We start from the raw sequence: 24,629 nt of genomic DNA, 5'->3' as shown, positions 1-24,629 counted from the left end.
CTGCTTTCCCAGAATGATTAACACCAAGGTCTGGACTGCAACTGTAATAGAAGATAGGAAGGGGGAAAAAACAAGGGAAGCGATCCATTAAGCCTCGTACACACAATCCAATTGTTGGCCAACCGAACGTCACATTTTTGTCTTCAGGGCGTGTGCCTGGATCTTGTCTTGCATACTAACAGAAAAACAATTGTCGGCCAACAAACATGAACGTAGCGACGTACTACGAGGAATTTTAACTCTTGAGCGCCTACTCTTTGGGCCCCTTCTGCTAATTTTGTGTTTGAGCATTGATTCAGAGCATGCGTGTTTGTTCTTTCAACTCTTGTGTGATGGACTTGGGCACTGACCATCAGAAAATCTGACAACCAACCATTGTCCGGCAAAAATTTTCTAGCATGTCATCCAACATTTGTTAGCAGAAAGTTGGACAACAATTATCAAAAGGTCATCTCAGTTTCATAAAATGGACACCATAGTGCAGTAAATTTGTCAATTGTTTTATTGGATAAAAGTAACATTCACATGGATCGAATATAAAAACAGCGTGATATCAGTACAGTCAGGTAATGTTTCAAACCAGTAAAATGGCCGCACTTCACACCTATTTGTGATGACATCACATGCTGAAGCTCCATCCTACGTGTTTCATCATCATAAGATGTCGTCAGGGGCACAGCGTAGTGACAGAAGGTACAATATAAATGATCGGTTAGCGTAAATTGCCCTCACAGTGTGACACGTGCGTTCCAAGCACCGCAGTGGGAAGACAGAAACAATAATGGTCAGATGGCTCAGCAGCCATGATATTGGAGATAATACACTTGTGTTCCAAATGCATTAAACCTTGAGGTAACAAAAAATAAACATGTTACAAGGACCACACTGGGGAAATAAAAACAGTCATACTTAAACCTCACATCATAAATATATAAACTCTATACATTTATTTCATATATTCAATTAATAAAAATGATCACGTCTCAGAATCAGAGAGGAGATTGTGCCATCGTTGACCTGATTGGGGGTGTGCTCCGAGCCTCTGTATTCACAAGTCTATAAGGGCTTGCTTCACATGCACAAATGACGCTGAAGAAGATTTAGGCCTTGAAGAGGTATGCATTGGAAGAATCCACAATCCTCATGCTGAGGTAAAAAACAGCTCGCTGGTGAGTTTAAGCTAAGGAACAGTGGGTAAGTATACTTTTTACTAAAAGTGAACTTGTCCTTTATCAAATGGTTTCTTTAAATAAAAGTGATTTTTTTTTAATTCAATTAGGAGAAAACTACATTAATAATTACATCAGTCATTTCAGGGGGTATCAAACATAAAGAATGTTAAAATAGGAAGCTATGAATGTCAGAAAGCTTATGAATTCAAATATTTAGCATCTTTTTTACAGAGAAAATCAAAGCAAGCCGAGGATTTAAAGCGGGAATAAAAGCAGAAAATAGATGTTACTTTGGAAAGTACTCAAAATTAAAATCTAATACCGTGTTCAAAAGATTGAAGATAAAACTTCATAGAGCTAAAATTAGATCAACCATAACAAATAGATCTGAAAAATGATGTTTAACACAAGTGGAAGGTGTTAAGTATGATGTGGGAATTTACTATGAGATTATATTGTGAGAATAGACTAAATAGAATAAGGAATAGATGAAGATATAGGTCTATGAAGAATAAGGTACAGATAAAAATATAGATAACGTACAGTCATATGCAAAAGTTTAGGAACCCTTGACAAATTCCATGATTATCATTTATAAATATTTGGGTGTTTGGATCAGCAATTTCATTTTGATTTATCAAATAACTAAAGGACACAGTAATATTTCAGTAAATGCAAAGGAAAAAACAGAAAACTGCGCTAATACACCCAAAAATAAGTACAAAAAATTACACTAAAAATAGGCAGCAGCTGGCGTGCGATACACAGAGCAAGACATACATACAAAACAAAGCCGCGCCAAAGAGATTCTAAATAGGTAAATTACATTCAGGGTATGGTGTAAATCAAGTCCATAGAATGCAATAATAAGCATATATCTTCAGATGACAATAAAGTTCATGCAGATACAGGATCCTGGAACCTCACACCACCCAAATTGACAGGTATTGTAATACTAAAGTGATCCCTTCACCGAAAATGTAAGGCCGCTTACCAGAGGGCAAGCTTTATATGCAGTCGGCTATAGCCCAGCCGCGGCCTTTGTAGACTCTCAGGAATACAGGGGGAGACAGGTCCCAAGGGAAACACCAGGCATGATCTCAGGCTCATCCGATTATAAGAATGAAAAGAAGGTGCACCATAGCATAATTCCGTATAAAAATTGGCATTTATTAAAAACTTAAGCGTACTTACAAACATCGATATAAAAACAGCATGTAAACGAAAGTGCTGGCCGGAAAACTGTTGGAGCCCATCCTCCTTAGCGTGGTGATGTCACTGCACATCCTCCTAGACGCGTTTCGTCATCAATAGGACGTTCTCAATGGGATAGGGCGTACCAGTGATTCACCAAATATATATAACCAAGTCTCATTGTGAAATGCAGGACAATAGCAGCACAGACGCCATCTTAACTGTGGGAAAAGATGGCAATACTCGGTGGTGTGGCGCAACACCCCCAAGAAAAATGATAATTATAATTGATAATTATAAGAACTCTTTAAAGGAAAATAACAAAGGGGTTTATGCCTGGAACCGGTCATTACCTTTTGTGTACCATTTTATTAGTCAAGGGTTTCATAGAGTGATTCCATCTGGTCTAACGCAAGCCATGTGACCTCCACTCCACTCCTATATAGTATACCCCCCACCACCCCAAGCATTCCTATGTGGTGCCAATGCATGGCAATCAAACCATCCCCTCCTCTCTCCACCGAAACGAGGGACCACAGACGCCACACACATGCAAAACCCAGATTTTTTTTTTTTAGAGATAGACCTTACTTATCCCAAAAGCCCAAATACTTCCCCTACTCTCCCCGGGTTTAACCCATACATAACCCCCTTATACATAAGTTTCTCAAGGAACCTAACTTAAATACTAAAAAGTTATATGGATATGTACATGAAGGCAGCAATCATAAGCTGTCTCCCTCCATATCCTATTTATGACAGTGTGTAAATTCTCTAATAACTGGTAAAAAAATAAATTTTACAGAGATAGTATATTATAACCTCTCCTATTCAGGTACCAAAACCCTACATACCGAGGATGAAGTTCATCCCTCATCAGCTAAAGGTAGTTGCTTATTAACCTTTAGGCATGGTGTATCATGCATACCCAATAATACGGGCGCACCTTACCCTGCAAAAGAAATGTGCTATAAAAAACAAAAGTGTACTTAAAATGTAGAGTACAAACATTTATACCGGTATTGGGCTACCATTTTCTGTGCTATACAAGGGCGAATAGAACTACATAACGGCGAAAAACTCCACCGACGGAAAGCAGTGTGACGTGCATGTGTCAAACGACAAAAATCTAAGGCTAGGTTCACATCACGATTTTTACATCCAATAATCGGACCCTTAAATCGGATGGAATCGTATATGACAAAATCGTATGTAATCGTATGTCAAAATGTTCCATCCGATTTTCACTAAAAAATCGGATCCTGATTTTAAATAATGTCTGGCAATGGCCATAAAGACAGTTTCTAGCTCGTTCCAGTGTCTAGTGCGCATGCATAATAAAAAATCGGGTACGATTTATCGGATAAAAACGCACAGTCATCCGATTTAATACGATTTAGATTGACCACAATATAAAAAAAATCGGACACGATTTTAATACGATTTCAAATCAGGACCAAAAATCGTGGTCAAACACGATTTTTGATGCGATTTTAAATCGTATCAAATCTGATGCGGATCAAATCGGATGCACTTGGGGACCTACATTAATGAATGGAAGTGAATGGATATGTTTTGCCATACAGATTTGTACGATTTCAAACCTAAGAATCGTGAGAACAAGTAGGATGATAAAATTGTGGTGTGAATGCACCCTTATTCTTTAGGAAATAAAAAAGAAGAAAAATGTAACAGAAGTAAATTAGAAATAAAACTGTAATATACCAAAAGGGGGGGGACTAGGGGCGTTATGAGCCGCCTCTGTTGGTGCAGATCACAATGAGTTTACAGATCACGCATTATTAATAAACGCATTCACATCGGTTTCAATGTTCAACCCATAAGGGGCGTAAGGTCTTTAAACGGTAAATTCAACCCATTTCCATCCTCGAAATTCCCTTACCAGATGGCTCCCCCTCCAGTGTGGCTTGAATTTATTGATCCCTAAGAAGAGGGTATTAGATGGATCTCTCCTATGTTTCAAACGATAATGGTTAGAAACAGAATGGTTTTTGAATCCTGACAGAATATTTGTGATGTGTTCGTTAACGCAAATCTGGAACGATCTTTTGGTCGGGCCCACATACTGTAGGCCGCAAGGGCACTGCAGTAGATATACTATGCCAGTAGAGGCACAGGTAATACAGGGCCTAATTTTATGTTCTCACCCAGTAGCTGTAGAGGTAAAGGTGGTAACACACCTTTGTGAGCAGGAATTTAAAGAACAATCTCTACAGCGTTTGCACTTATAGTATCCTTTCAATTGATCAAAAAAAACTATACCCCTAACTGGAGAGTCCAAAACATTCACTGTCACTTGGTTCCTTAGGGATTGAACACCCCTAAAGATAACCCATGGTTTGTTTAGATGGCAGGATGTCCGTCAGTACAGGATCATTCATTGCTATATGCCAGTGTTTATTGACAAGTTGGGTAATACTTCTATGCTGGATGGAATAGGTTGTTATAAAGGGTACCCCATCAGGGAACTTCTCCCCCTCGGTGGCAACTTTCTCCTGCAAAAGATCCTCTCTCCTAGTGGCCAGAACTCCATTCAAGGACCCCTGTAGAGACTCCTTTGAATATCCTTTCTCCAGGAAACGATCAGTCAGTATCTCAGCCTGGGCCAAAAATTGGTTAGGATCGGAAAAATTCCTTCTCAGTCTGAGATATTGGCTCTTGGGAACCACCCTTAGCCATGGCTCATGATGACAACTGTCCGTTGGTATAAAGGAATTTCTATCTGTTCCCTTGAAATAAGTGGAGGTAACGAATTTATCATCCCTAACCTCAATTTTCAAATCCAAATAGTGGATTTCGGTTTGGCTGGCTTCATATATTATTTGGATCCCTCTCTGATTGTTTAGGGATACCATGAAATCAGCCAAATCTTGGTATTCACCGGCCCATAGGAGGAGGATGTCATCAATATATCTAGCCCAAAGGGCCACCTGAGGTATAACCCTTGAGTAGATGACATCCTCCTCCCACCTGGCCATAAACAGGTTCGCCAAACTAGGGTCATATTTGGCCCCCATGGCTACTCCCGTATCCTGTCTGTAAAAATTATTATCAAACCAAAAATAATTAGATGCTGCTGCGAACCTCAATAAGGACATCACAAATTCTACTTGTTTGGATCAATATTGGATTAATATCTCCAGATCCCTTTTATATTTAACTTTGGGGTCACATGGTAACAAAGTGTAAGTATTGATATCATCCACAATGTTATGCATCTCTGTTAGATAATCTACTCTATCCAGAATGACGACCCCCCCCCCTTATCAGCTGGTCTCACCACCAGATCTTTGTTATTACAAAGAGAATCTAACCCTTCCTGGAGGGTCTTATTGAGTCTCGCTTTCTTGATCTCAATACCCTCCAGGTCCCTAATCAGCACATCTCTAAATATCTTAAGAGATGGTGCTAACCCACCTGGAGGATTAAACAAAGATGTATTAGCTAAACCAGACTGGACATAATCATTGGACGCCAGATGACTTGCAGGTGAACTCCCAATCATATAGCGTTTTATGTTAAATTTTCTAATAAATTTATGAATATCCATATACGTGTTAAATTTGTTTAAACTTTTGGGTGGCGCAAATTTAAGGCCTTTGTCCAAAATGGATTTTTCTGAATCAGTAAGTATTTTGGTGCTTAGATTAAAAATCCCTTTTCCTACTATGTTTTTGTGCGCTTTGAGTGCCCTGCACCGCCTCTCCCCTCTATTCCCTCTCCTCTTTCTCCCTGTCTTTTTAGGCCCTGGGTGGGTCTGTAAAAACCCCAATGTGTGGATCCATTTGGGGCCACACTACCCCCAGGGTTAGACATACCAACTTGAGATTGGAATGGGGGAGGTGCGAACCAAGCTCCGCTATTAGGTGTGGGGTATTGAGACACATCCGGCACCTGATAACCATCGGGGCCATCTTTATCTCTAAGAGGGAAAAAGGAGTTATAAGTAGGGACATTGTAATCCCAATCCGGGGTTTACTTCCGACCGGCAGTATGAGGGAGATGGATAATCACCATCTACATACTGGCTCTGTCTCCAGTTTTCCACACTGTCGATGAAAGAAACCCTCCCCCTGTGGAAGGGGGAGGGGTTCTTTTTTTAGCTAATGCATTTTTGTTTAATCCTCTAGGTGGGTTAGCACCATCTCTTAAGATATTTAGAAATGTACTAATTAGGGACCTAGAGGGTAATGAGATCAAGAAAGCGAGACTCAATAAGACCCTCCAGGAAGGGTTAGATTCTCTTTGTAATAACAAAGATCTGGTGGTGAGACCAGCTGATAAGGGGGGGGGGGGTCATCATTCTGGATAGAGTAGATTATTTAACAGAGATGCATAACATTGTGGATGATATCAATACTTACACTTTGTTACCATGTGACCCCAAAGTTAAATATAAAAGGGTTCTGAAGATATTAATTGAGAGGGGATTTTTTGAAGGAATATTCTCCTTAAAAGAAAAATTTTATCTGATACCTAAGGCCCCCCGAACCCCAACCATTTACTATTTACCTAAACTTCATAAGAATCCGGTCTGCCCCCCGGGACGTCCCATAGTGAGTGGGATTGATTCTATTACGTCCCGGGTGGGCAGATATATTGATTTTTACCTTCAACCTTTGGTGAAGAAAATCCCATCGTATGTTAAGGACTCCAGACATATTATCAATATTCTTTCTGGACGTTCCCCTACAGCTAATATGTGGATGGTTACAGTGGATGTCACTTCCCTGTATACGATCATTCCCCATGAATTAGGGTTTGATGCAGTCCAATGCTTTTTAGAGAGAGACTCTGGGCTCCGGTCCAAACAAGTAGAATTTGTGATGTCCTTATTGAGGTTCGCAGCAGCTGCTAACTATTTTTGGTTTGATAATAATTTTTACAGACAGGATACGGGAGTAGCCATGGGGGCTAAATACGCCCCTAGTTTGGCGAACCTGTTTATGGCCAGGTGGGAGGAGGATGTCATCTACTCAAGGGTTATACCTCAGATGGCTCTTTGGGCTACATATATTGATGACATCCTCCTCCTATGGGCCGGTGAATACCAAGATTTGGCTGATTTCATGGTATCCCTAAACAACAATCAGAGAGGGATCCAATTAAAATATGAAGCCAGCCAAATCGAAATCCACTATTTGGATTTGAAAATTGAGGTTAGGGATGATGAATTTGTTACCTCCACTTTTTTCAAGGGAACAGATAGAAATTTCTTTTTACCAATGGACACTTGTCATCATGAGCCATGGCTAAGGGCGGTTCCCAAGAGCCAATATCTCAGATTGTGAAGGAATTGTTTCTGATCCTAACCAATTTTTGGTCCAGGCTGAGATACTGACTGATCGTTTCCTAGAGAAAGGATATTCAAAGGAGTCTCTACAGGGGTCCTTGAATGGAGTTCTGGCCACTAGGAGAGAGGATCTTTTGCAGAAGAAAGTTGCCACCAAGGGGGAGAAGTTCCCTGATGGGGTACCCTTTATAACAACCTATTCCATCCAGCATAGAAGTATTACCCAACTTGTCAAACACTGGCATATAGCAATGAATGATCCTGTACTGAAGGACATCCTGCCATCTAAACTATGGGTTATCTTTAGGGGTGTTCAATCCCTAAATAACCAAGTGGCAGTGAATGCTCTAGACTCTCCAGTTAGGGGTATAGTTTTTTTTGATCAATTGAAAGGATACTATAAGTGCAAACGCTGTAGAGTTTGTTCTTTAAATTCCTGCTCACAGAGGTGTGTTACCACATTTACCTCTACAGCTACTGGGCGAGAACATAAAATTAGGCCCTGTATTACCTGTGCCTCTACTGGCATAGTATATCTATCTACTGAAGTGCCCTTGCGGCCTACAGTATGTGGGCCGGACCAAAAGATCGTTCCAGATTCGCGTTAACGAACACATCACAAATATTCTGTCAGGATTCAAAAACCATTCTGTTTCTAACCATTATCGTTTGAAACATAGGAGAGATCCATCTAATACCCTCTTCTTAGGGATCGATAAATTCAAGCCACACTGGAGGGGGAGCCATCTGGTAAGGGAAATTTCGAGGATGGAAATGGGTTGGATTTACCGTTTAAAGACCTATGCCCCTTATGGGTTGAACATTGAAACAGATGTGAATGCGTTTATTAATAATGCGTGATCTGTAAACTCATTCTGATCTGCACCAATAGAGGCGGCTCATAACTCCCCTAGTGCCCCCTCTTTTGGTATATTACAGTTTTTTTTCTAATTTACTTCTGTTACATTTTTCTTCTTCTTTTTTTTTATTTCCTAAAGAATACGATTTTTGTCATTTGACACATGCACGTCACACTGCTTTCCGTCGGTGGAGTTTTTCGCCGTTATGTAGGCGGAGTTCTATTCGTCCTTGAATAGCACAGAAAATGGTAGCCCAATACCGGTATAAATGTTTGTACTCTAATTTTTAAGTACACTTTTGTTTTTTATAGCACATTTTTTTCGTAGGGTAAGGTGCGCCCGTATTATTAGGTATGCATGATACACCATGCCTAAAGGTTAATAAGCAACTACCTTTAGCTGATGAGGGATGAACTTCATCCTCGGTATGTAGGGTTTTGGTACCTGAATAGGAGAGGTTATAATATACTATCGGAAAAAACAAAAAGAAATGCAGCGCTAATAAATGATAAATATATAGTTCATGAGAATATATAAATACAAATATAAATACAGGCTCTTCCTAAATAAATAAAGAGAGCAAGAAATATTTTTTTACCAGTTATTAGAGAATTTACACACTGTCATAAATAGGATATTGAGGGAGACAGCTTATGATTGCTGCCTTCATGTACATATCCATATAACTTTTTAGTATTTAAGTTAGGTTCCTTGAGAAACTTATGTATAAGGGGGTTACGTATGGGTTAAACCCGGGGAGAGTAGGGGAAGTATTTGGGCTTTTGGGATAAGTAAGGTCTATCTCTAAAAAAAAAAATCTGGGTTTTGCATGTGTGTGGCGCCTGTGGTCCCTCTTGTTTCGGGGGAGAGAGGAGGGGATGGTTTGATTGCCGTGCATTGGCGCCACATAGGAATGCTCGGGGTGGTGGGGGGTATACTATATAGGAGTGGAGTGGAGGTCACGTGGCTTGCGTTATGCCAGATGGAATCACTCTATGAAACCCTTGACTAATAAAATGGTACACAAAAGGTAATGACCGGTTCCAGGCATTAACCCCTTTGTTATTTTTCTTTAAAGAGTTCTTATAATTATCAATTATAATTATCATTTTTCTTGGGGGTGTTGCGCCGCACCGCCGAGTATTGGCATCTTTTCCCACAGTTAAGATGGTGTCTGCGCTGCTATTGTCCTGCATTTCACAATGAGGCTTGGTTATATATATTTGGTGAATCACTGGTACGCCCTATCCCATGGAGAACGTCCTATTGATGAAGAAATGCGTCTGGGAGGACATGCAGTGACGACACCACGCTAAGGAGGAAGGGCTCCAACAGTTTGCCGGCCGGCACTTTCGTTTACATGCTGTTTTTATATCGATGTTTGTAAGTACGCTTACGTTTTTAATAAATGCCAATTTTTATACGGAATTATGCTATGGTGCACCTTCTTTTCATTCTTATAATCGGATGAGCCTGAGATTGTGCCCGCTGTTTCCCTTGGGACCTGTCTCCCCTTGTATTCCTGAGAGTCTACAAAGGCCACGGCTGGGCTATAGCCGACCGCATATAAAGCTTGCCCTCTGGTAAGGGGCCTTACATTTTCGGTGAAGGGATCACTTTAGTATTACAATACCTGTCACTTTGGGTGGTGTGAGGTTCCAGGATCCTGTATCTGCATGAACTTTATTGTCATCTGGAGATATATGCTTATTACTGCATTCTATGGACTTGATTTACACCATACCCTGAATGTAATTTACCTATTTAAAAATCTCTTTGGCGCGGCTTTGTTTTGTATGTAAATATTTCAGTAGTGAAATGAGATTTATTGGATTAACAGAAAATGCGCAATATGCATCAAAACGAAATTAGACATGTGCATACGTTTGGGCACCCCAACAGAAAAATCACATCAGTATTTAGTAGAGCAGAAATAACAGCCTCTTGACGCTTCCTATAGCCTGTAATGAGTGTCTGGATTCAGTATGAATGTATTTTGGACCATTCCTCTTTACAAAACATCTCCAGTTCAGTTAGGTTTAATGGTTGCTGAGCATGGACAACCCGCTTCAAATCACCCCCCCCCCCACCCCACAGATGTTCAATGATATTCAGGTCTGGGGACTGGGATGGCCATTCCAGAACATTGTACTTGTTCTTCTGCATAAATGCCCAAGTAGATTTTGAGCAGTGTTTTGGGTCGTTGTCTTGTTGAAATATCCAGCCCCGGCGTAACTTCAACTTTGTGGCTGATGCCTCAACATTATTTTCAAGAATCTGCTGATATAGAGTGGAATCCATGCGACCCTCAACTTTAACCAGATTCCCACTATCGGCATTGATACAAAAACAAAATAAATCCGAGCTATCCTAACAGTAAGCAGCTACAAACAATCCAGTGAACAAAGGAGAGCAACAAGCAAAACATACAAAATTGTAGCGCTAATTAATGTGATAAGAAGACACTGATTGTCTATATAAAAACACCAAGTGACAAGTGTATATAACTATATTGCGTTAAAAGAAAAAAGTCCAAATAATGTGTTCAATGGTGAAAACTTGATAGATGAATAAGACTGGGTGAAAAAGTTCCAGATCAACAATGATTCCCACAAAACTTGACGTACAATTGTGAGATGCCCTCCACCAGTAAGAAAAAGGGTTACCAGATGAATTGAACCCTAATGAGCCTACGCCCAGAGGGTCAATAAAGCTGAGTATGTATATGAAAGATGTAACAGCATGGGACCGAGATTTCAACCAGCAAGATGCAGCACTGGCCACACAGCCCCACAGCATGATGGAACCTCCACCAAATTTTACTGTGGGTAGCAACTGTTTTTTTTTTTTGAATGCTATGTTGTTTTGCTGCCATGCATAACGCCCCTTGTTATGACCAAATAGCACAATCTTTGTTTTATCAGTCCACAGCACCTTATTCCAAAATGAAGCTGGCTTGTCCAAATGTGCGTTTGCATATCTCAAGCGACTCCGTATGTGGCGTGTGTGCAGAAAAGGCTTCTTTCGCATCACTCTCCCATACAACTTCTCCCTGTGCAAAGTGCGCTGAATTGTTGAAGGATGCACAGTAACACCATCTGCAGCAAGTTGATGTTGTAGGTCTTTGGAGGTGGTCCATGGGCTGTTTTTGACCGTTCTCACCATTCTTCGCCTTTGCCTCTCCAATATTTTATGTAGCCTGCCAATTTTGGCCATAACAAGAACTGTGCCTGTGGTCTTCCATTTCCTCACTATGTTCCTCACAGTGGACACTGACCAGTTATATCTCTGCAATAACTTTTTGTAGCCTTCCCCATAACCATAATGTAGAACAATCTTTGTTTTCAGGTCATTTGAGAGTTGATTTGAGGCCCCCATGTTGCCACTCTTGAGAGGAGAGTCAAAGAGAACTACAACCTGCAATTGGCCACCTTAAATACCTTTTCTCATGATTGAATGCACCTGGCTATGAAGTTCAAGGCTCAATGAATTGTGTGTTCCAATTAATCAGTGCTAAGTACAGGTCATTCTCAAAAAATTAGCATATTGTGATAAATTTCATTATTTTCTGTAATGTACTGATAAACATTAGACTTTCATATATTTTAGATTCATTACACACAACTGAAGTAGTTCAAGCCTTTTTATTGTTTTAAAATTGATGATTTTGGCATACAGCTCATGAAAACCCCAAATTCCTATGTCAAAAAATTAGCATATCATGAAAAGGTTCTCTAAACGAGCTCTTAACCTAATCATCTGAATCAACTAATTAACTCTAAACACCTGCTAAAGATTCCTGAGGCTTTTAAAAACTCCCAGCCTGGTTCATTACTCCAAACCGCAATCATGGGTAAGACTGCCGACCTGACTGCTGTCCAGAAGGCCATCATTGACACCCTCAAGCAAGAGGGTAAGACACAGAAAGAAATTTCTGAACGAATAGGCTGTTCCCAGAGTGCTGTATCAAGGCACCTCAGTGGGAAGTCTGTGGGAAGGAAAAAGTGTGGCAGAAAACGCTGCACAACGAGAAGAGGTGACCGGACCCTGAGGAAGATTGTGGAGAAGGACCGATTCCAGACCTTGGGAGTCTGGAGTAGAAACATCCAGAGCCACCGTGTACAGGCGTGTGCAGGAAATGGGCTACAGGTGCCGCATTCCCCAGGTCAAGCCACTTTTGAACCAGAAAAAGTGGCAGAAGCGCCTGACCTGGGCTACAGAGAAGCAACACTGGACTGTTGCTCAGTGGTCCAAAGTACTTTTTTCGGATGAAAGCAAATTTTGCATGTCATTCGGTAATCAAAGTGCCAGAGTCTGGAGGAAGACTGGGGAGAGGGAGATGCCAAAATGCCTGAAGTCCAGTGTCAAGTACCCACAGTCAGTGATGGTCTGGGGTGCCATGTCAGCTGCTGGTGTTGGTCCACTGTGTTTTATCAAGGGCAGGGTGAATGCAGCTAGCTATCAGGAGATTTTGGAGCACTTCATGCTTCCATCTGCTGAAAAGCTTTATGGAGATGAAGATTTCATTTTTCAGCACGACCTGGCACCTGCTCACAGTGCCAAAACCACTGGTAAATGGTTTACTGACCATGGTATTACTGTGCTCAATTGGCCTGCCAACTCTCCTGACCTGAACCCCATAGAGAATCTGTGGGATATTGGGAAGAGAAAGTTGAGACGCAAGACCCAACACTCTGGATGAGCTTAAGACCGCTACCGAAGCATCCTGGGCCTCCATAACACCTCAGCAGTGCCACAGGCTGATAGCCTCCATGCCATGCCGCATTGAAGCAGTCATTTCTGCAAAAGGATTCCCAACCAAGTATTGAGTGCATAACTGAACATAATTATTTGAAGGTGGACTTTTTTTTTATTAAAAACACTTTTCTTTTATTGGTCGGATGAAATATGCTAATTTTTTTAGATAGGAATTTGGGGTTTTCATGAGCTGTATGCCAAAATCATCAATATTAAAACAATAAAAGGCTTGAACTACTTCAGTTGTGTGTAATGAATCTAAAATATATGAAAGTCTAATGTTTATCAGTACATTACAGAAAATAATGAACTTTATCACAATATGCTAATTTTTTGAGAATGACCTGTAGTTACAGGTATTCAAATCAACAAAATGAAAAGGGTGCCCAAATTTATGCACCTGTCTAATTTCGTTTTGATGCATATTGCGCATTTTCTGTTAATCCAATAAACCTAATTTCACTACTGAAATATTACTGTGACCTTCAGTTATTTGATAGATCAAAATGAAATTGCTGATCCAAACACCCAAATATTTATAAATGATAATCTTGGAAATTGTCAGGGGTTCCTAAACTTTTGCATACGACTGTATATAAATATTAGTACAGTATAGGAACCAATCTATTGCCCCTTTCCCTGTTCGCAATTAAATAACAACCCTTTGAAAACCTTCATCACTAACCGGAATCCACTGCTACAAAAGTTGAGACCAGTGATCCGTGGGCGGGGTCTACTGCACCCATGTTGGTACTTGGATAGAGTGCTCACTAGTGCCCCCAAAAGATGGGCTGAGGCTGCAGTACAAAGCAAGGCTGGCATTTAAGACATCACTCCAACTTAAAAGCAATGCTTCACCACAAGTATACAAAGTTAATTCCTAGTAGTCCATGGCCCAACTTCTGTACTCTGTACATTGTTCATTCCAGCTATAATTTCCTCATTACACTGTATGCATTACAGATCACAGTTCTTTAATATACTTCATAGTTCTTCTCTCACTTTATTGTGCACCATTTGTGAGCTGGCACGATGAGACTGTACCATACTCTAACAGCCAATAAACTTGATTCCGGTTTATGTGTGGTCACACTGCTCCTGTACCTTCCAGGATCCATACTCTGGCACCCCCATTTAGTCGCCCCTACTGCTCCGTTAGACCCAGAGTTTTAAAGTCCCAGGTGTTCTAGTCCTTTAGATTGTGACACCATGGTCTATTTGCTAGCTTCAGGTGCATGCAAGGGGTGTATTCTGTCGTCGACTACACCAAGTTCTGGACTTCACTGCACATTAGACATTTGTGTTGAATCTCCTCTATCTTGTCTTACCTCCTAAATAAGCCCTGTTCTTTGTAATGTAATTCACATCTTAAGCAGTATTCTGTTCCTTAAATGGGGAATCTTGGAGCCATACATTTGGCTGTGTTATTTACTGCGGCATACCCGAGAGGCAATTTTCTCCTGTTCTATGTGCTTGCCCCAGCAGAGGGTGGCATTACCCCAAAAAGCCTGAGTCCACCTTTGGCAGGGCATGCATACCTAAACAATGCAATTAGGGCAACAAGTGCATGTAAACCAGGCAGTCAAACCCAAAACAATCAGAACATATATAAAAAAATACACAAAATAGTAAACCCCTTGGAAACACCCGCTTACACACTACTGCAGTTAAGGATCTCCACCAACCAGTCTTGATGCCACCACTTGTTGTGACATCTTCATGCCACTGCTGTAGCCTTCTGGTTCTTTTGGGGACTGTGTCAAAAGGTAGTCAGTAAAAAGTGACGCCATCACTAGGAAGAGACATGACTGCTCAAAGAAGTATACGCTCCTCAGAGCAGGAGTAAAACGACTGGGGATCCAGTGTGTCATGTTATTGTAGATTCAGATAGGTATTTGGGTCATTTAGTTAATTTAAAAATATGTAATTGCAGAATTGGTTGAGTAAAACAGAGTGGGATAATCCCAGAGATTAGCTTTAATTTTTCTTCTATGTGTACATAAGTATTCATTCATGTTTAATGCATACATTGTGGTCCCAATTTGCAGTGTGCATTAAACATTAAAATAATGCTGTTATTGTGCCCTACAAACAGATAAGGCAAACTAAATAATATGTATGCAAGATTATGTCTTAAAAAAACACATTGGGAGTTTAGGGGTTTCCATTCTAACATTATCCTTTGCTGTAGGACAACATACCTATGTGAGGACCTTCAGGAGTCTGGGGGCTGTTTTGTTTAATGAAATTCTTTTCTGATATATCTATGATTCATGTTATAAAAAGAAAAATAACTTTAAACTTTATGTAGATTTTGTTTTTTGTATTATAAAGTATTTGTAAATTTTTTAAATATGTACATGGTTTTTAATAAATAAAATTTTACATGTGAGACATTTTTCAATTTCATAAATCAGGGATTTTTCTAGATACTATTTCTCATTTCATTGTATGAAAGTATTTTTAAAACTTTAGGCTGAGTTCACAATGCCGTAAGGTGCGCCTCATAGCAGGGGTCCCTGTTCACAGTTTCAGGTCCGATTTTGGTCCAAATTTTTAGCTAAATTTGGACCTGAAATGGACCGGAAAACGCACAGGACTCCTGTGCAATTCACTCCAGAGCCGATCCGGAGGTGTGTGAATCGGCTCCATTGAGAGCCGGACACAATCTCCTGACATGTGAATTGGATGCAGCCTTAAAATAGGAACACGGGTATCATTTACCCAAATTAACCCATAGAGGCATATTATTACCATCTTTAATGTAAAAAACAACAACTCAACAAATGATATGTGAAAAGCGCGGCATTTGCTCACCAAAGTATAAAAAGTCAACATTGCCATACAGAGTAGCATATAGAATATTTTTTTTCAGTAAAAACAACGTCTGTAGTATATAGAACATTGCAAGTGTACAGTTTACAAGCTCACACTGCAACAGTTACTAATTACTGAGTACATGTGGTATCTCATGAGTCCATCGTTGCAAATTAAAAAATTATGCCCATTTATGTAGGCAAGGAAAAACATCATAATTTTTCAACATCATTCCTAAAAATAGTGTCAGAGACATAGTGAGCTTTTTCTGCATAAAATATGTTGTATAACTAAGAAGGAAGAGGGAGGGAAGTGCGCTTTTAACAACAATAACAAACCCCTAAAATGTGACAATGGGGTTGATTTACTAAAACGAGAGTGCAAAATCTGGTGCAGCTCTGCATAGAAACCAATGAGCTTTGAGGTTTTTTTTTTGTCAAAGCTTCATTGAACAAACTGAAGTTAGAAGCTAATTGGCTACCAAGTGTCGGTACCATGACAAACACAGCTAGGCCCAACCTCTCATTTTTCTGTTCACAAGGATGACAAGCATGGCTGTTATTTACATTTTATTAACCCCAACCTTAGTCAATCAGAATGACAGTTGGGAAACCTAAATATTCAAGAATTAAAACTAAGACACATATTTCTACTTATTCAGCTGAAGCTTTTTTATTAAAGTGGAGTTCCACCCATAAATATAACATTACATCAGTAGTTTTAAAAAAATGTCATTAGTCCTTTACGAAATTTTTTTTTTTTTTTAGATGCCTTCAAAGTGTTGTTGCTAGGCAGAATAGTTAATCTTCCCACTTCCTGCACCTAGGTGCTTAATGCTTCCTAACCTACACCGCACAGACTCCTGGGAATGTAGTGGGTGTAACTTTCCAGGAGTCTGTGCACTCCCCAGTCTTAAAGAATCATGTGACTTGGACAGCATAGGTGCTGAAACCTGATCTGACACTGCTTGTGCAGCACTGAGCATGTGTGAGATCTGCAAGGCTGAAATCCAGGAAGTCATACAGTCTGGCTTCATGATGCCCACACTTAAGATGGCCGCAGTCAATTTCTATTTTATAAAGTGTCTAAATGCTGTAACAACCTAACAAAACGGACCTTAGTTTACAGACTAACTTTACTAGAATACATTAAGCTTGTGTATTACAGGGGTATTTATATTTAAAAAGTGAAATTGTGGCCGGAACTCCGCTTTAAGTTATAGACAGAGGAGGGGAAAGATTTCCATGTGCATGTTGGAAAGATTTCCCTTCAATTTCTGCCCAGGTGACTGGTGCCACCAGGACAGAAAGTGATGGGAAATTTCTCAAATGGGGACACATAAAATACAATAAAAGTGAACTAGAATTTAATAAGGTTAGAGCCTCTGTGATTTAAATTTTTCCTTTTGTGTTCGAGTTGGAGAGATTTGTCTTCACTTCCTGCCTTGCTGACAGATGGCACATGGACAGGAAGTGAGGAGTAATCTCCCCAGTGGAGAAAAAAATCTGCAACAAAAATGTGACTGGAGTTCTACTTTAAGTTCTTGCAATTTCGGCCCAGATTTACAGAGAGCAGGGCGCACATTACGCCGCCGTAGAATAACCACTGTACGCTACGCCAACGCAGCGCAGAGAGGCAAGCATGAAATTCAGCAAGCCAGTGCTCCCAACGCTGCACCAGCGTGGCGTGGGTTTCTAAGGCGTAAACCGGCGTAGGTGGTAGTGGGCGTGACCCATGCAAATGAGGCGTGACCCCATGCTAATGATGGGCCTAGCGCCAGACAGATACGTATCACGAACTCCGCATGCGCCGTGACGTGGATGCATCCCCCTGCGCCTGCTCACAATCACGTCAGAACAACTGCCTAAACTACGCCGGATCACTGTGTACGGCGTGAACGTAACCTACGCCCAGCCAGACACACGTCCAACGTAAAATACGCCGGCTTGTATTCCCTGGTGCAGACCTTTGCATGTCTGCTGCTGGGTTGCACCTCCTTTATGGGGCATAACTTTACGCCGGACGTACAACTTACGCGCACCTCGCGTAGCCTGCGTCGGGCGCACGTACGTTCGCGAATCGCCGTAATTTCCCTAATTTGCATATTTGAATGGCTAATCAATGGGAGCGCCACCATGCGTCCAGCCTAAATGTGCGCCCATCCTACGCCGGCGTAGGCAAGTTACGTCGGCGGGGTGAAGCCTGTTTTTAGGCGCATCTTAGTTTGTGGGTCTGGCGCACAGATACGACGGCGCACATTTGCACTTACAGCGGCGTAACTTGTTATACGTCGGCGTAAGTGCTTTGTGAATCCGGGCCATAGTCTTTACTGTTGACACAAGCACTGGGCTTGATCTGAGTGTTGAAAGAAAAATGTGAAAATTTAAAATAAGCAGATTTTAAACATGACATGTCTGTCAGCTGCAAACTGAAAACGTGTTTACCATAGGAACAATATTGCAGCTAAAATATATTGCATCTAAAATATAAAAAGGTATTCTGTAGAGTAAAGTCCACTATAAAGAAAATTATATAATTGAAACTCCAATAAATATATTTCACTACATTCTTCTACATTCCCTCATCCTCAAAAGCCATCATTTGCTCAGTATTTCAAAGTATTTTGCATTCTACACCATGCCTGCCTTCCTTTAATGAATTCAGCTCTCCTCTCTCAGCTTCCTGTGTCAGCATGTTGTCAGTGACAGCTCAGGTGTGCTGTACATTACAAACCATCTCTCAGCATACTAATATGAATGCAGGCATGGCCTTCAGTTACTTGGAACCTCGTGCAAAATGTAATCATGGCCCCACCACCCACACACAAGTACGTCAGCATATATACATCCTTCTACAACAACTAGAAGAAAGTGACAAAAATATATTTGAGTTTTAGAATTATGCTTGACCCCGCATATTTTACGTTCTTTTTTAACGGTGCATGCGCCATTCGTGAAAACTTCCCAGTGCGCATGCTCGAAAATCCGCCGCAAAACGTCATTGCTTTCGACGTGAACATAAATTACGTCCAGCCGTATTCACGAACGACTTACGCAAATGACGTAAAAAATTCAAAACTCGGCGCGGGAACGACGGCCATACTTAACATAGGATACGCTGCACATACCCCTCATATAGCAGGGGTAACTTTACGCCGGAAAAACTTTACGCAAACGACGTAAAAAAAAAAACGCCGGGCGGTCGTTCGTTTCTGAATCAACGTAAATACAAATTTGCTTATTCCTCGTGTAAACAAACGGAAGCGCCACCTAGCGGCCAGCGTGAAATTGCAGCCTAAGATACGACGGTGTAAGACACTTACACCTGTCGGATCTTAGGGATATCAATGCGTAACTGATTCTATGAACTTCCTGGAAGCCCGAATGGTATCCAGGCGTGCGTTCCAAGCCTCGGTTTGGATTGATACCACGCCTCAAAATTATGCCGTTACGTCAGAGAGGGAGATGGGCTTGCAAGGTCAGCACCCGCCCAAAGGCCAGCGGAAACAAAATACCACTCTCGGCCAGCGGGACCGGCGGCCAATCGACGGCAGCCGGTCAACGGACTTCTAGGAAGTACGTTCGTTTTCTTCTTCTTTTTGGTAGGGGTTACAATCATTTGATGTGCATTTTCATGCTGTAATTTTGTTACAATCGACTCCTTTCTAGATATCCTTGTGGCTATTAGGATCATTACAATGTGATCCAAATGGAGGCTTGGATCCTAGGTTGCAACCACAGGAAGTGATTATCTGTTGGGCGGACACCCGGGGGATGGCCTCCCAATCAAGGGGTCATATTGTCTTTATATTTGTGGAGGGCAGCGGTGGGGGATCACCCCAGATGATGCACTTTGTTGCGAAACATGTCGGGAGACTCCACTGCTGCCGTTTATATCTTACAAGCACTCTTTTATTCTTCTTAATGTAAGTGTTCCTACCTACATTAAATTTAATTTATATACAGTATTATGCTATGTGCCCCTTTCTTTTTTACTTCAATATATATCCTATTGGCTCTACTTCCCGCCCCTCATTGGGTCTCCACCTGGAAGCTACTTACCATCAAAGCACCCTCTTGTTTACATTTGATTGGTGTGGGTATCGTTTGCTCGGGAACTGCAGCTGAGGATCCAGTTTTTCCAGTGGTTCATACCATGCTCAGTTGACCCTTTTGAACATATGTTCTTTTGGGTTCACTGTCTTCGGTAAGCCTCTTCTTTATTGGATGGTGGTGGTTTCTCTCACTTCACGTTCCAGAATATAGGGATTATCTTCACTTTATTCACTTTGGACTTTTTTTGAACAATATGTAAGTGATTGTTCATTTTATTTGATGATATTTATACATTTATTTATTGTTCATTCACTGTTGGACTTTATCAATTGTTATATGCGCTGCACTTTTTTATGTTTGTTAAATCATGTAGAGACCCTGGAGTCCAAGATATCCTGAGTTTTCTCCAGTCCGGCCTGGATCTTCCTTTATCTGTTGGCTCCCTTAGGGTGCAAATTTCAGCTTTGTCAGCCTTTTCTGGAACATCCATGGGCAGCCCACCCACTTAAACGGCAGTTCTTTCGTGGGGCATCGAGACTCAGGCCTCAGAGGAAACCTAGGTTCCCCAAATGGGATCTTCCACTCGTCCTTGACTCATTGTCAGCCCTCAACAATAAGGATCTTTCTATTAAGAACTTGTCAATAAAACTGGCTTTTCTGGTGGCCATCACTTCAGCCGGAAATAAGCTTTCTGGGATGTCAGGAACCCTTTCTGACTTTCTTTCCGGACCAGGTGGTCCTTATTTCCATGCTTGGATGTAAGCCAAAAGTTACTTCTGTGTTTCATGAAAACCAGGAGATAGTGCTTCCTACATTCAAATCTCTGGAGTCCACAGATGTTCATCCCTTGGATGTGGGTGAAACTTTGAAGGAGTACTTACAAGTTACTTCATCCTTCAGACGTTCCCCTCATCTGTTTATATTTCACTCTGGCAGCAACAGAGGAAAACGTGCTTCTTCCAGAACAATAGCGGCGAAGGGCTTGGTTCCTCCAGAGGCAGTGACGGCTCATTCCACCAGAGGTATGGCGGCCTCATGGGCAGCAGCTCGACACGTGGCTCCTGATGTGATATGCAAGGCAGCCTCGTGGTCTTCGATTAACACTTTCATGTCTCATTATTGTGTTGAACCTGCTTCCCTTTCCTCTGTTAATTTTGGTCTGAGAATCTTGTCAGTTGACAGGAAAGATTAAATATTTTTGTTCAGCATCCTCTCCCGTGTGGCTTGGCTAGTTATTTCCCACACGTAGTCTGCCATGGAGTCAGGAAAATGGAAAATTTACCAAATACTTAACGTAATTTTCCTTTTTCTGATAGACTCCATGGCAGACAGAGTTCCCACCCATGAGTATAAGAGTAATCTAAGAGTCGGCTAGTTACGGAAATCAAATTTATGGGTAGAGGGTCCTATAGCATTGTAGACGACCCACACGTAGTCTACCATGGAGTCTATCAGGAAAGTAAAATTACGGTAAGTATTTGGTAATACATTTTCATTTTTCTACGGTTTAAACCATTTTACCTCTTTATTAGCACTAAAAACTGGGGTTCTAATCCTTCTCTATTGTATCCATTCCACTGAATATTTCATCATCAGTTGCAACAGTGGAAGATGCAGCAAGGGAACTCAGGCAGGGTAAGAATATGATTGTCAAGGGAAGGGGGAACTTTGCAGAAACACTGTCACTCTGCCTATTTAATATCTGTAGATCACATATTGGTCTACATGATACTTATAAACAGCCTGAAACAACTCAAAAGCTAATCATAGGGAATAAGTCAAAAGCAGGTCAATGTGACTCAAGCAAAAATCAAAGCAACACAAAAACATATGCATTTTTCTGATTCTGAAGACCATCAAGGTATACCTACATGTCTTGGATCATTTAAAAAAAATAAGCTGTTTTAATGATTTCTTTAACTCAGATCACCATGCTTATACCCACTGTTTTCATACTCTGTAGGTTTGGACGCCGAATAGTCATCTTATGTTGTCTTCTGCAGACAGCTTTAATGGGAACTGGGGCTGCCTTTGCTCCTTCCTTCTCACTTTACTGTTTTTTTCGATTCATGGCTGGCATGGGGATCTGTGGTTTCATCATCAATGACCTTGGATTAAGTAAGTCTATGGAGGAAGATGGGATATTGTACCTACTATATATGGTGTGGCACATTGCATTAAACATAGTAGGTTGTTAAAGGGGTTGTAAAGACAAAAATATTTTCCTCTTAAATTAAAGTCTGACAATAGCTGATGAAGTAAAAAGTAATGTTTTGCATTATAACTAGTTTGATACCTGTTGAAATTTAGCTGTTTTATTCACCTCCAGCACTCCTGAATCATTATTCTCACTGACTTCTTGGTTTGCGGTGCGCATTCATTCTTGCTACATCACGGCCTAATTGGGAACTACAGTTCCCATTAGGCTTAGCCTCCATGCCTGTGAGGGATAAGAGAGCATCTTCACGCAGGGCTGTAGTCATAGGGAGGGGGTGAGCACATTCTGCTTTCCACCATGCAAAACGGCTCAGATGCTGGTGGAAAGCAAAAAGAGGAGAGACAGGAAATGGCATTTTCAAACCTGGAATACTGTATTTTGGAGGTCAAAATGAAAAATGAGGTAAGTGATATTTAAATGCTCTCGCTTACAGCAATCAATTTATCTAATAAAAAACGAACCTTTAGTGTTCCTTTAAGCACTATACTATATATGGCATCTGAATTTATAAGAGAAGTGAGGACCTAAATTATAAAGAAAGACTGACTGCTAAAAATACTTTTTTTATTGCTTCTGCAGCCTTAGGAGGGTTATACATAACCTGATATTGGCCCAATTCAATGAATAGGTGAGGGTCTGACTAGGTAAGGCTTACCTTACACAAGAAGTGTTTTTCAACTGTAGTGGAGAGGGGGGGGGTGATGGAGTGATTATAACATCCTCCATGTTCCCCTGTTCCCCTCCTCACTGGGCTCCAAGTGTGGGTCACATGAGAGGCTTTCCCTGGGGTGGGCTCTTCTGGGCTATGCTAGGCACTTTGGTTAGGGTCATCGCATTACACATAGGGTACCTTTACTGCAATAGACGGCTGCTTGAATAAACTCTCTCAATGCACTAAACATCACTGTTTGCTTGTGCTATTAGGAGGGACACGCAGAACCCTTGCTCTCTCCACCTGTCCAGCGTGTCACCACCACCTCTCTCCCAGTAATGGTATGGACTCCCACCATGCACCCAGCACTGACTCCATCTGTACACTTCATTTAACTCTTTCTTTTCGGTACCTGTGTACAAGTTGAGGGCTCCAGCGGGGAAGATCTGCTCCTGTTGCTATGGGAGACGGGATGCTGCAGAAGGAGTACCAACAACATCTCCCCCACTGCATCTCACCTGTCACATGCCATTATCTTCATACCCTTATGTGTTTTGTGACCCAAGCTGTAACTACCGTATGTGTGCTGATTACTTGCATTGCACCCCTTTAGTAACTTCAGATCAGGGAAAGGCAAAGTTTTACTTAAATAATTTAGCATGATGACATTCACAGGTAACAGGTCAAGATAAAGTGCAGTTGTCTCTAACTTTGTAGTCCCTAACTTCAGGCTTATGGCTGTCCCAGCATACCTTCATAGGATGAAAGTCTATCCTTGATAGAATCCATAGGAGGTTTCTTCAGAGAGTCCTATCAGTCCTATCACGTCCTAGCAGTTTCTCCTAAAAGCATGAATTCTAATCACAATATGGCACTGGCAATCCAGACTACGGGAATGATGACAAATCGGCACATCCTTTTAGCTAGGAGCTCCAGCCCCCTGGGAGTTTTTTTTAGATGCCGGACCTCCTATTCCTTTTATATTACATGAAACTAGTGGGTTGGACCCAGCAAAACCCAAGAAAGAAATCCAGAGAAGACAATTAGCCATTCTCTTCCCAACCAGGCAGCATTAACCTCTACCTGCCTACACACCTGTCATAAGCATTTTTTATACCAATTTGTTGGGAGTGCAAACCTATCATTTTCATTTACAAACAGGGAGAAGGCCAACTTTGTGTAAACAAATACTCCATGTTCCCTGAATTGGGCAAAAGAGTTCAAAGTGCATCACCAACCATAATGATTTAAATTTCCTATAACATTCTGTCTCATGGCCAGTGGTCACGAGGACAAATAGAAATACAAATCTCCCTTTCTGGGACACAGACTGCAATAAAAAATGTGCACAAAAACAAAAGAGGTGCTGGATTCAGATTTTTTAAAGCGGTTGTAAACCCGCATCCAAAATTGTATTTATGTTTTCTCCTGCAAGGCAAAAGTCATAATGAGCTAATATGCACCGCATATTAGCTCATTATGAAATACTTACCTCGGAACGAGGTGTGTAGAACTTACCTGGTCCACGCCGAGCGAGATGTCCTCTTGCCTGGCGTGTCTTCCGGGTATCGCCGCTCCAGCGCTGTGAT

At 41.2% G+C, this 24,629-nt stretch overlaps 1 protein-coding gene across 1 annotated transcript in view; it reads left to right on the top strand.

Annotated features, from left to right (window-relative positions):
- LOC120917338 (solute carrier family 22 member 6-like) overlaps nucleotides 1–24,629 on the top strand; it is a 106,507-nt gene that overhangs the window by 9,172 nt on the left and 72,706 nt on the right. Inside the window, exon 3 of the mRNA XM_040328560.1 lies at nucleotides 22,134–22,288. Coding sequence (XP_040184494.1) covers nucleotides 22,134–22,288 — 155 coding nt within the window. The remainder of the gene's footprint in view (nucleotides 1–22,133; nucleotides 22,289–24,629) is intronic.

This window comes from Rana temporaria, chromosome 11 (genome assembly GCF_905171775.1).
Source record: "Rana temporaria chromosome 11, aRanTem1.1, whole genome shotgun sequence".
Lineage (NCBI taxonomy): Eukaryota > Metazoa > Chordata > Amphibia > Anura > Ranidae > Rana > Rana temporaria.
Note: the sequence above shows the minus strand (reverse complement) of the source record. Positions and strands in the feature narration are given on the sequence as shown.